The following is a 12742-nucleotide window of genomic DNA, read 5'->3' as shown; positions in this document are numbered from 1 at the left end:
ACTGGCATTTTTTCAAGTTGGATGGGTTCCGCTGGTGCAATCTTTAAGTCATACCACAGATTCTCAATTGGATTGAGGTCTGGGCTTTGACTAGGCCATTCCAAGACATTTAAATGTTTCCCCTTAAACCACTCAAGTGTTTCTTTAGCAGTATGCTTAGGGTCATTGTCCTGCTGGAAGGTGAACCTCTGTCCCAGTCTCAAATCTCTGGGGAAGACAAACAGGTTTCCCTCAATAAATACTTTCTATTTGGCGCCATCCATCATTCCTTCAATTCTGACCAGTTTCCCTGCCGATGACTAACATCCCCACAGCATGATGCTGCCACCACCGTGCTTCACTGGATGGTGTACTCGGTGTGATGAGAGGTGTTGGGTTTGCACCAGACATCGCGTTTTCCTTGATGGCCAAAAAGCTAAATTTTAGTCTCACCTGACCAGAGTATATTCTTCCATATGTTTGGAGAGTCTCCCACATGCCTTTTGGTGAACATCAAACGTGTTTGCTTATTTTCTTCTTTAAGGAATGGCTTTTTTCTGGACACTCTTCCATAAAGCCCAGCTCTGTGGAGTGCAGGCTTAAAGTAGTCCTATGGACAGATACTCCAATCTCCGCTGTGGAGCTTTGCAGCTCCTTTAGGGTTATCTTTGGGCTCTTTGTTGCCTCTCTGATTAATGCCCTCCTTGCCTGGTCTGTGAGTTTTGGTGGGCGGCCCTCTCTTGGCAGGTTTGTTGTGGTGCCATATTCTTTCTTTTTTTATATATAAGGGATCCATGGGATGTTCAACGTTTTGGATAGTTTTTATAACCCAACCCTGATCTGTACATCTCCACAACTTTGTCCCTGGCCTGTTTTGGAGAGCTCCTTGGTCTTCATGGTGTCTCTTGCTTGTTGGTGCCCCTTGCTTAGTGGTGTTGCAGACTCTGGGGCCTTTCAGAACAGAACATATACTGAGATCATGTGACAGATCATGTGACACTTAGATTGCACACAGGTGGACTTTATTTACTTAAATATGTGACTTCTGAAGGTAATTGGTTGCACCAGATCATATTTAGGGGCTTCATAGCGAAGGGGGTGAATACATGAAATACAAATAAAAATACATTCAAATTACAGGTTGTAATGCAACAAAATAGGAAAAACGCCAAGGGGGATGAATACTTTTGCAAGGCCCTGTACTTCTGGTTTTCAGAAGTAATTCAGACCTGGGACACCAGGTGTGTGCAACAATCTACCAGGTAGAAACTAAAACCAGAAATGTGTTGTGTTCCAGGATTGGGCATGCCCTATATAGTGCACTACTTGACCAACAACCTGTCCCTCCATATTGTTTGTGTGGCTAGGGACCTTGCCGACTACGCCAACTGGTCAAAAGTAATACACCTTACAGGGAATAGGGTGCTACGGCAGAGCATGACATGAACATCATCAATGTTATATCAACATCACCACTTTTACACACTATTACTGACACACTACTGATGAAGAGCATAGGTTACACACTAATATTAGAAACCGTATCGATACGTACTGTAAAGATGACTAGAAACACTGGTAGTCACTAGCACAATGGCTTTGCTCCTCCACAGCGCATAGAAAGGTACATATATTTCCTGTATTTGTCACTTCCTTTTTCCACGAACAAGGTGATAATAATGCTTCAGCTCATGAAACAGACAAATGTTCCCACTCAAAACAGAAATTTAGGGCAGAGAAAAGGATAAGAGCAGATGAACAAAATAGCACATTCTTTTTCCACCTTAGCCTTGTGTCCTGCAAGTCAGGAAGCTGAATGACCCTGTTGATGGAAAGAGGAAGCGAAAGTGAGATCTGAGAAGAGTGATCTCTCAGTGACTGAGAGCAAGCGGATAAACAGGACAGAAATAAAACACTGAAAATGACAAGACAGAGTGTGATGTACTTTACTCCCTCATGGACCTTTTAGAGACCATTGACATTCCATTGGTTTTGAGAGTGCAATTCAGTGTATTGGCAATATATCCACTGTTATATGTCTGAGTGACTTACCTGCAGAGACCCTGCTCATGAAGACCTCACAGTTTTCAATTGGACCAAATCACAGAGCAGAACAGCAGGTTGGCCCTGTGATGGACAGCTGCTGGTCCAATCATGACGCAGCAGCCCCCAGAAGGCCCAGGCCAGGGAAGGGAGAGAGATGTATCTCAGTCAGTAGGTAATTGGATGCCCGGGGCACAGCTGCCACTGGGTTAGGGTGAGGCGATAAAACAGCTCATTTCATTTCGAGGACATTTGATAGGCCTGAGCAACCAGCACTCCACAGTAGAGCTTGGCTGGCTGGCCGGAAACAGTGGGTTCTGTTGCATGGTGAAACTGGATCACATAGCAGTGGGTAGGTAGCATTAGCCCAGCAGGTAGCAGGATTGCTCTACTAGTTTCAATGTTACTGCATGCACTGGCATGAACGCTTTAGCCTGGCCTCACATCTGTATGTGCTTTTGTCAACTCTGACTGGCTGAGGAGTAATCTGGGGAGAAGGTACATCTAGTTGAGGAATAGTCTGGGGTGAAGGTAACTCTTGCTGAGGAGTAGTCTGGGATGAAGGTAACTCTTGCTGAGGAGTAATCTGCGGTGAAGGTAACTCTTGCTGAGGAGTAATCTGGGGTGAAGGTAACTCGCTGGGGAGAAGCTAACTCTGGCTGGGTAGTAGTCTGTGGAGATGGTAACTCTGGCTGGGGAGTAGTCTGGGGAGAAGGTAACTCTGGATGGGGAGTAGTCTGGGGAGAAGGTAACTCTGGCTGGGGAGTAGTCTGGGGAGAAGGTAACTCTGGCTGGGGAGTAGTCTGGGGAGAAGGTAACTGGCTGGGGAGTAGTCTGGGGAGAAGGTAACTCTGGCTGGGGAGTAATCTGGGGTGAAGGTAACTCGCTGGGGAGAAGCTAACTCTGGCTGGGTAGTAGTCTGGGGAGATGGTAACTCTGGCTGGGGAGTAGTCTGGGGAGAAGGTAACTCTGGCTGGGGAGTAGTCTGGGGAGAAGGTAACTCTGGCTGGGGAGTAGTCTGGGGAGAAGGTAACTCTGGCTGGGGAGTAGTCTGGGGAGAAGGTAACTGGCTGGGGAGTAGTCTGGGGAGAAGGTAACTCTGGCTGGGGAGTAGTCTGGGGAGAAGGTAACTCTGGCTGGGGAGTAGTCTGGGGAGAAGGTAACTCTGCCTGGGGAGTAGTCTGGGGAGAAGGTAACTCTGGCTGGGGAGTAGTCTGGGGAGAAGGTAACTCTGGCTGGGGAGTAATCTGGGGTGAAGGTAACTCGCTGGGGAGAAGCTAACTCTGGCTGGGTAGTAGTCTGGGGAGATGGTAACTCTGGCTGGGGAGTAGTCTGGGGAGAAGGTAACTCTGGCTGGGGAGTAGTCTGGGGAGAAGGTAACTCTGGCTGGGGAGTAGTCTGGGGAGAAGGTAACTCTGGCTGGGGAGTAGTCTGGGGAGAAGGTAACTGGCTGGGGAGTAGTCTGGGGAGAAGGTAACTCTGGCTGGGGAGTAGTCTGGGGAGAAGGTAACTCTGGCTGGGGAGTAGTCTGGGGAGAAGGTAACTCTGCCTGGGGAGTAGTCTGGGGAGAAGGTAACTCTGGCTGGGGAGTAGTCTGGGGAGAAGGTAACTCTGGCTGGGGAGTAGTCTGGGGAGAAGGTAACTCTGGCTGGGGAGTAGTCTGGGGAGAAGGTAACTCTGGCTGGGGAGTAGTCTGGGGAGAAGGTAACTCTGGCTGGGGAGTAGTCTGGGGAGAAGGTAACTCTGGCTGGGGAGTAGTCTGGGGAGAAGGTAACTGGCTGGGGAGTAGTCTGGGGAGAAGGTAACTCTGGCTGGGGAGTAGTCTGGGGAGAAGGTAACTCTGGCTGGGGAGTAGTCTGGGGAGAAGGTAACTCTGCCTGGGGAGTAGTCTGGGGAGAAGGTAACTCTGGCTGGGGAGTAGTCTGGGGAGAAGGTAACTTTGGCTGGGGAGTAGTCTGGGGAGAAGGTAACTCTGGCTGGGGAGTAGTCTGGGGAGAAGGTAACTCTGGCTGGGGAGTAGTCTGGGGAGAAGGTAACTCTGGCTGGGGAGAAGGTAACTCTGGCTGGGGAGTAATCTGGGGAGAAGGTAACTCTGGCTGGGGAGTAGTCTGGGGAGAAGGTAACTCTGGCTGGGGAGAAGGTAACTCTGGCTGGGGAGTAGTCTGGGGAGAAGGTAACTCTGGCTGGGGATAAGGTAACTCTGGCTGGGGAGTAGTCTGGGGAGAAGGTAACTCTGGCTGGGGAGTAGTCTGGGGAGAAGGTAACTCTGGCTGGGGAGAAGGTAACTCTGGCTGGGGAGTAGTCTGGGGAGAAGGTAACTCTGGCTGGGGATAAGGTAACTCTGGCTGGGGAGTAGTCTGGGGAGAAGGTAACTCTGGCTGGGGAGTAGTCTGGGGAGAAGGCAGAAGCATATACAGACCAGGCTATGACATCTTGGGGATCGGTCACAAACTAGGAAACTTTTTTCTTCTAATCAGGGCCTCAACTATTATGGATATTAGTCCTTCTATACTGGGGATGTGAAGGGTGGAGGGTACTACTGCACTACTCTGAAGATCTGTATTTCAATTTGGCCTATATATCTGTCAATGTCACCTCCCAGTGACGTCTTGACAAACCAACTGAACAGCTTTAACCCTTCCATGTTCAATGTCTGGAACAGAGAGTAAGGAGCAATGAACGAATCAGTCTCGATACCTGTCCCTTTAGCGTCCCAGTAATTCACTATGGACTCTATAGTGGTCGTAAATCAACACGGTTGTGTCCCAAATGGCACCCGCACCCTATTCTATATATAGTGCACTACTTTTGACCAGACCTCTATGTAGGGAATAGGGTGCCATTTGGGACAACTTGGGACAGAGTTCCAGTGGGCCTGTTCTTGTTTAGAAATAAAAACATGATCCATGGAAAGGCGTTAACTACAAACATGACACTTTATTGAACGTTTGCCTGAATGGGTTACAGAATCTGAGAGTTAACTGTTTGTTCTTCTAATCAGGGGAAACATAGTTCTATACATAGGCATGCTGCGTCACTGCACAGTCACATCTGTGAAAACCAATACCACCCCCGTCGGATGCCCCGAATGGAACAGTGTGAAGGCAAGCCAATTCAGGAGTGGACAAGTCAAGGACATGTTAAACCCAGACAGGAAGGGTGTTTACTAATGGGGCTGCCCAGGGGGGGGAACGAACTTGACGGAACAGTAGTATGTGTAAAATCTCACCCTGATTTGTTCATAGCATCTTTATAAACACAGACATGAAGATCTAGATCTTTAGTAATTTCATAGAGATTTCCTTCCAAACTGGCAGGGGGTACAGTATTTGGGTAATCTGATGATGTCACAAGCAACTCCAACAGGTTATTTGTGGGCCTTTTGGCCTGTTTTGGACCCTATCCCCTGACACCCCCTACAGTTCTCTACCGTGTCTCTTATACAACCGTCCTTATCTCTCTCTCGTGTTCAAGAAAGCACAGACATAAAACTGTCATCTGATATACGCTAAAAAATATGATTTTTGTCACATGACCTTCACATAAATATAATTAGTATTTAACAGTACGTCTGAGAGAAAGGTACTTACATGTATATAAATGGTGATGAGCATGCACAGATAGGTAGTCATCGACGAGTGCAAAAATCTACTAAGTAACAGTAACTTTGAACTTTTTTTTGTACTCCACATTGAGTGAAAACATCACAAGATTGAAGAATTGAAACCCGCCCCTCTTCGGTTCTGGGAGGGTGAATCTCCACAGTTGTTCCTTGCTTGTTGTCCACCCACAGCCCTGAGGACAGGACCCGTATTCACAAAGCATCTTAGGGTAGGAGTGCTGATCTAGGATCAGGTCTCTCCTGTCCATATAATCTTATTCAGTATTATCTAAAAGGCAGAACTGATCCTATGCCAGCACTCTGAGGCCTGTAGCCTGTCCCACTGGAGCCTGGCACAGTGCAGTCAGAACGGGCCTGGGTCTGCCCCAGAGAGGCCCGAACAAAGCCTGCCTTGGCATGCAGCGCTGTGGGTTAGGGCCATATACAGAATAACCAATCTAGTAATTATATTTCTATGGTTAGGCCTACATGTAGTGCCTGCCTACCTACCCACCAGTGGAGGCTGGTGGGAGGAGCTATAGGAGGACAGGCTCATTGTAATGGCTGGAATGCAATACATGGAATGGTATCAAACACATGGAAATGTTTGACTCCGTTCCATTAATTCCATTCCAGACATTACAATGAGCCTGTCCTCCTATAGCTCCTCCCACCAGCCTCCACTGCTACCCACCCCCCAGTGAAGAGACATCCTGTAGCCCAATGACCCAGGATTACACCAAAAGACCCTTCGGGTCATAGGTCATAGCTCAGAGGTAATTCTACCATCACTGCTCTACTCTCTGCATCACTCTATTATATCACAGACACAGTAGTCATTATCTATGAAGTGCAAAACAACAAGTATTTTTGATTAGCATTATGCAACGAATGTCATATCTCTGAAAAATGTATTACGTTTCCCCATATAATAAAACTGTTACAGCAGACAGTGAAACATGTTTTGACAGAGGATACTGTATAGGAGATTTCCAAAGTTGTCGCAAGTAGGAAAAACCACACCCAAAGTTAGCTAGATGCCTCACAGACAGACCGTTGTGTTTTTCAACGTTAATAATCAAATCAAATGAAATTAAAAACATGGCTAGCATCTTGACATATGTTTTAAAATACTAGTTAAAAAGAACAAAGAAAGACACCAGCAAGAGAAAAATAAAAAACGAAAAAATAACAATAAAATCAATCCAGTCACAAATCCGATAAATTAAAATCTAATCATTATTACACTAGTCAGATGCCCAGTGGTTTATATAATATATTAGGCTGGTGTCTAAAAAAAATCATCCTCTACAGTCAAAAAGAAATCTAACCAAAACAAGCTATACAGCACTACTATATACAGTCTCTCTCTCGTAAGGGGAGAGCTGGTAAGTATGTAAGGGAGAGGGAGACTGAAAACAGAGACCTTGCTGTAACACAAGAGTCTTTCTTGGCACAGAAAACGGTAGTTACCAGCACAGAGGGACGAGAGGAGGGAGAGAGGCTTCTCAGATAAGGAGGACAGCACAGAGCAGTGCTGCCTTCCCCACAGACAGACACACACACACACTGGGGAAAGAGCCATTTTGTCACACAGATACGTTTGCTGATTGGGGGGGAAGTCAAAGCGATGTAGCCGTCACATAGACCATTGTAACCCCTCCCCTCTGGACTGGCTCCTCCCTTCCTCTCTCTAGCTACCCATCCCCCTTTTCTTCCCCAGTCCTCCCCACAGGCTTATAGCTGATCTCACAATATACTATATCTGATCATTCACAGGGACCAGGACAGGCAGTTCCACACCCCAGTCAGGGCTTGTCTATATATAGGCTGACAGTATGGGGTTGTGTATCTGGAGCTGACCAAGACGTCTGGAACTCTGGATCCATTTCTCAGGCTCACTGGAAACCAGTCTGGAGGAAATGGGAGAGGCACAGCCAGGACTGGAACAGGACTGGAGCTGTGTATTGCACAGTTGTTGTATATCCTCCCAACACTGATCAAATCAATAACACACGCACACACGCACAAGTGTGCACACACACACAAACAGATAGAACATGTTTTTTATCTCTATGCACACACACACACACGTTTGAAAAAACAAAACAGTAAAAGGGAAGTCCATCTCCTCCCCGCCGACCCATTTCTCTCTGATATAAAGGGACAGTTGGTTCAGTCCTGCTGGTTCAGAAAGTCTCTGTGGTCACAGGAGAACATGGTGGGAAAACACAGCCTGTCTGACCTATATACACAGTCCCTGTCTGACACCCTGTCTGTCCAATCAAGATACCCTCCTCACTGACTGACATCCTGTCCATCCAATCAGCATCCCCGGATTCCCCCGGTTCCTACTGTTCGTCCAGTAGAAGCTTAGCTCTGTCCGCCAGGTGCTAGGTGAGCTGGATAGGTGTATAGTAGTTTGCGGTCATATTGTCGTTATGGTTAGTTGGACCGCAGCCTGGGTGGGTTCACAGTTTGGGGTTAGACAAGTGGAAAGACGAGATGAGTAGAGGTGAGTCCCGGTTACTCAGTAAAGGTGAGTCCAGGTTACTCAGTAGAGGTGAGTCCAGGTTACCCAGTAGAGGTGAGTCCAGGTTACTCAGTAGAGGTGAGTCCAGGTTACTCAGTAAAGGTGAGTCCAGGTTACTCAGTAGAGGTGAGTCCAGGTTACTCAGTAGAGTTGAGTCCAGGTTACTCAGTAAAGGTGAGTCCAGGTTACTCAGTAGAGGTGAGTCCAGGTTACTCAGTAAAGGTGAGTCCAGGTTACTCAGTAGAGGTGAGTCCAGGTTACTCAGTAGAGGTGAGTCCAGGTTACTCAGTAGAGGTGAGTCCAGGTTACTCAGTAGAGGTGAGTCCAGGTTACTCAGTAGAGGTGAGTCCAGGTTACTCAGTAGAGGTGAGTCCAGGTTACTCAGTAGAGGTGAGTCCAGGTTACTCAGTAAAGGTGAGTCCAGGTTACTTAGTAGAGGTGAGTCCAGGTTACTCAGTAGAGGTGAGTCCAGGTTACTCAGTAGAGGTGAGTCCAGGTTACTCAGTAGAGGTGAGTCCAGGTTACTTAGTAGAGGTGAGTCCAGGTTACTTAGTAGAGGTGAGTCCAGGTTACTCAGTAGAGGTGAGTCCAGGTTACTCAGTAGAGGTGAGTCCAGGTTACTCAGTAGAGGTGAGTCCAGGTTACTCAGTAGAGGTGAGTCCAGGTTACTCAGTAAAGGTGAGTCCAGGTTACTTAGTAGAGGTGAGTCCAGGTTACTCAGTAGAGGTGAGTCCAGGTTACTCAGTAGAGGTGAGTCCAGGTTACTCAGTAGAGGTGAGTCCAGGTTACTCAGTAGAGGTGAGTCCAGGTTACTCAGTAAAGGTGAGTCCAGGTTACTTAGTAGAGGTGAGTCCAGGTTACTCAGTAGAGGTGAGTCCAGGTTACTCAGTAAAATTGAGTCCAGGTTACTCAGTAGTAGTGATTCTTGGTGCAAGGAGTATTTTTTGGGGGGGGTCCAGAGTCTTGGAGTAGAGCCAGTAAAGATGAGGTACACACACATATATACACAGGTAACTGACAAGATAATGGAAACACTTGAGTAAATGAGGTGGGGATGGGCACGCTTATTCAGATATTCAAATATCCAAATGGACGTTAGTATTTGAATACTTGTGAGAGTTTTCATTTTTAGTCTATTTTAACAATGAAAAGGCTTTGTCTAAATGTAATTATTTATGAGACAATGCTACACACAAGGATATGCCATGACATTTTAAATTCTTAATTCAATAAAACTATATTTTGAATGTAGTTTTATGACATAAAGTACATACCATAGTAGCCTACACGGGTTTCACGTGTGTGTTATTGTCGGCCAATCAATGTGGCACCATCTACACTCAGTGGCTCCGTGTGTAGTAAGTAACGTGGGAGATCTCTAATCAATGCAAAATGGAATTAAAATGACAGAATTTAGTTAGTTAAATGAGAAGGAGTAGGCTACAACTACCAGAAACCATCAGGTGAGCTGTTGTTTAATCTGAATGGAGTTATTGTAGACAAGGACAGGAAGCACAGCAAAATAACCTTAAGTACTTTTAGCCTAGGTAGCTAGCTAGCTGGCTAATATAGCTGGCTAACATAGCTAGCTTCTTTAGATTGATTTGATACATACAAGACAGGCACTACCAGATGGGATGATGGATAACCTATGGAATCTACAAATGTGTTTAATTAGTCTGTATGGCTACTCTCTCTCTCGAAAAACTCACTGGCACCTGCCAATCACACACGCAAGCAAGCAGGACGCAAGTAGCATAGGCTGCACAGCAATCTAATTCCCAAGTTTAAACAACTCGACTATCCAGATATCCCCTACAAAAATCATGATTTTATTTGAATAGTGAAAAGTATTTCAAATGCCCATCCCTAAAATGAGATATTGAAAGCAGGTGCTTCTACACAGGTGTTGTTCCTGAATTAATTAAGCAATTAACATCCCATCATTCTTAGAGTCAGGTATAAAAATGCTGAGCAGGCAATTATTTTGGCTACCATAACTATCCCCCCTTAGGATGATAATTCCCCCATCCACAGGGCACGAGTGGTCACTGAATGGTTTGATGAGCATGAAAACGATGTAAACCAAATCTCAGTCACCAGATCTCAACCCAATTGAATACTTATGGGAGATTCTGGAGTGATGTCTGACACAGTGTTTCCACCACCATCAACAAAACAACAAATGATGGAATTTCTCATGGAAGAATGGTGTCGCCTGCCTCCAACAGAGTTCCAGACACTTGTAGAATCTATGTCGAGGTGCATTGAAGCTGTTCTCATGGTGGCCCAACACCCTATTAAGACACTTTATGTTGGTGTTTCCTGTATTTTGACAGTTACCTGTAGGCACACACTGGCTAGAGAGGTTGGAGTTTAAGCCATACTTGTCCGTGTGTTATTCTATTGTGTGAGGGGCTGTGGTGAGGCACAGGGCTGTAAGGTACCGTACCTACAGGAGGATGGAGGACAGAACACTGGCTAGAGAGGTTGGAGTTTAAGCCATACTTGTCCGTGTGTTATTCTGTGGTGAGGTACAGGTCTGTAAGGTACCGTACCTACAGGAGGATGGAGGACAGAACAAAACATTCTGCTTTAGAAGAGTTTCTCCCAAAATAAACAACAAAAACAGAGCAAATATCTCAAAAGGGAGAGAGGTTTCACAGTTTTTCAGAAGTTATACAGTGGCTTAGTAGTCTCGTGGGGGTAAACTTGACTCATACAAAAGAAACCTGACAGTCAACATTTCAAACCTCACATCTCCCAGATGAAAATGGTCTCCACAGCATTTGCAACCAAAATAGGGTTGTTTTTAAGTTGAATATCTCCTACAGTGATTTAACTTCAAAACTACCTGTAATGTTTTGATCTGTCCTCCATACCTGCTCTCCCCCTCAGTCACACTCATTCAGTGGTTGGTTGGTGTATTTGATTAACACAGGGTGGGTGGTGTGTGTAAGCCCTCTGTAAGTCATCTGTTTAACTGTCTGTCCCCATACGCACATAGAGATCTGGGGGGGGGGGGGGGGGGGGGGGGGAGGGTCCTGATGGTGTCCATGTTATAGTTATCCTCTCTGGGTTATTCCTCTGTCCAAGGACCCTTCATCCCTTCTTCATCACCCCATTCTTCCTTCCTCTTCTTCTTCATCTCTGTCCTTCACCACAGCTGCCGCCCCGTATAGGTCGGGGGTGCGGAGGGGACCTGTGAAAGGGAGGAGAGGGAGAAAGAAATGGGACGTCAGTTTGGTCATATACAGTGTTTGAAGTTGAGAGACACCTATGTAAACACACACACACCGCATACACACCACACCACACCACACCACACACACCACACGTTCCTGATAAGAGGTTATATTTTGATTGTTGCCTGTATTACATCTTCAAAACCCCTTATTTCCTCTTTATCTTCCTCCTCTCTCTTCCTCCTCTCTCTTCCTCCTCTCTCTTCCCCTCTCTCTTCCTCCTCTCTCTTCCTCTTCCCTCTTCCCCTTCTCTCTTCCTCCTCTCTCTTCCTCCTCTCTCTTCCCCCTCTCTCTTCCTCCTCTCTCTTCCCCTCTCTCTTCCCCTCTCTCTTCCTCCTCTCTCTTCCCCCTCTCTCTTCCTCCTCTCTCTTCCTCTTCTCTCTTCCTCCTCCCTCTTCCCCTCTCTCTTCCCCCTCTCTCTTCCTCCTCTCTCTTCCTCCTCTCTCTTCCTCCTCTCTCTTCCTCCTCTCTCTTCCTCTTCTCTCTTCCTCTTCTCTCTTCCTCCTCTCTCTTCCTCCTCTCTCTTCCTCCTCTCTCTTCCTCCTCTCTCTTCCTCCTCTCTCTTCCTCCTCCCTCTTCCCCTCTCTCTTCCTCTTCTCTCTTCCTCCTCTTTCTTCCTCCTCTCTCTTCCTCCTCTCTCTTCCTCCTCTCTCTTCCCCTCTCTCTTCCTCTTCTCTCTTCCTCCTCTCTCTTCCTCCTCTCTCTTCCTCCTCTCTCTTCCTCCTCCCTCTTCCCCTTCTCTCTTCCTCCTCCCTCTTCCCCTTCTCTCTTCCTCCTCTCTCTTCCCCTCTCTTCCTCCTCTCTCTTCCCCTTCTCTCTTCCTCCTCCCTCTTCCCCTTCACTCTTCCTCCTCTCTCTTCCTCCTCCCTCTTCCCCTTCTCTCTTCCTCCTCCCTCTACCCCTTCTCTCTTCCTCCTCTCTCTTCCCCTCTCTCTTCCTCCTCCCTCTTCCCCTCTCTCTTCCTCCTCTCTCTTCCTCCTCCCTCTTCCCCTTCTCTCTTCCTCCTCCCTCTTCCCCTTCTCTCTTCCTCCTCCCTCTTTCCCTCTCTCTTCCTCCTCTCTCTTCCTCCTCTCTCTTCCTCCTCTCTCTTCCTCCTCTCTCTTCCTCCTCTCTCTTCCCCTTCTCTCTTCCTCCTCCCTCTTCCCCTTCTCTCTTCCTCCTCTCTCTTCCCCTTCTCTCTTCCTCCTCTCTCTTCCCCTCTCTTCCTCCTCTCTCTTCCCCTTCTCTCTTCCTCCTCCCTCTTCCCCTTCACTCTTCCTCCTCTCTCTTCCTCCTCCCTCTTCCCCTTCTCTCTTCCTCCTCCCTCTTCCCCTTCTCTCTTCCTCCTCTCTCTTCCCCTCT

At 47.2% G+C, this 12742-nt stretch overlaps 2 protein-coding genes across 7 annotated transcripts in view; both read right to left on the bottom strand.

Moving 5' to 3' along the window:
- Window positions 1–3219: 3219 nt before the first annotated feature.
- LOC118938097 (extensin-like) lies at window positions 3220–3953 on the bottom strand (the record flags this gene model as incomplete). Its single annotated transcript, XM_036939774.1, has 1 exon — window positions 3220–3953. A coding segment is annotated over one exon (654 nt), but the record flags the coding sequence as incomplete, so codon positions are not given.
- A 986-nt stretch (window positions 3954–4939) lies between these two features.
- Window positions 4940–12742, bottom strand: part of LOC110514297 (G-protein coupled receptor family C group 5 member B) — a 34788-nt gene continuing 26985 nt past the window's right edge. For all 6 annotated transcript variants that reach the window (XM_036941697.1, XM_036941696.1, XM_036941701.1 and 3 more), the window contains exon 4: window positions 4940–11358. In XM_036941697.1, coding sequence (XP_036797592.1) covers window positions 11314–11358 — 45 coding nt within the window. In that variant the 3' untranslated portion in view covers window positions 4940–11313. The remainder of the gene's footprint in view (window positions 11359–12742) is intronic.

Source organism: Oncorhynchus mykiss, chromosome 13 (assembly GCF_013265735.2).
Source record: "Oncorhynchus mykiss isolate Arlee chromosome 13, USDA_OmykA_1.1, whole genome shotgun sequence".
Lineage (NCBI taxonomy): Eukaryota > Metazoa > Chordata > Actinopteri > Salmoniformes > Salmonidae > Oncorhynchus > Oncorhynchus mykiss.
This window is presented reverse-complemented; position numbering and strand designations above follow the sequence as displayed.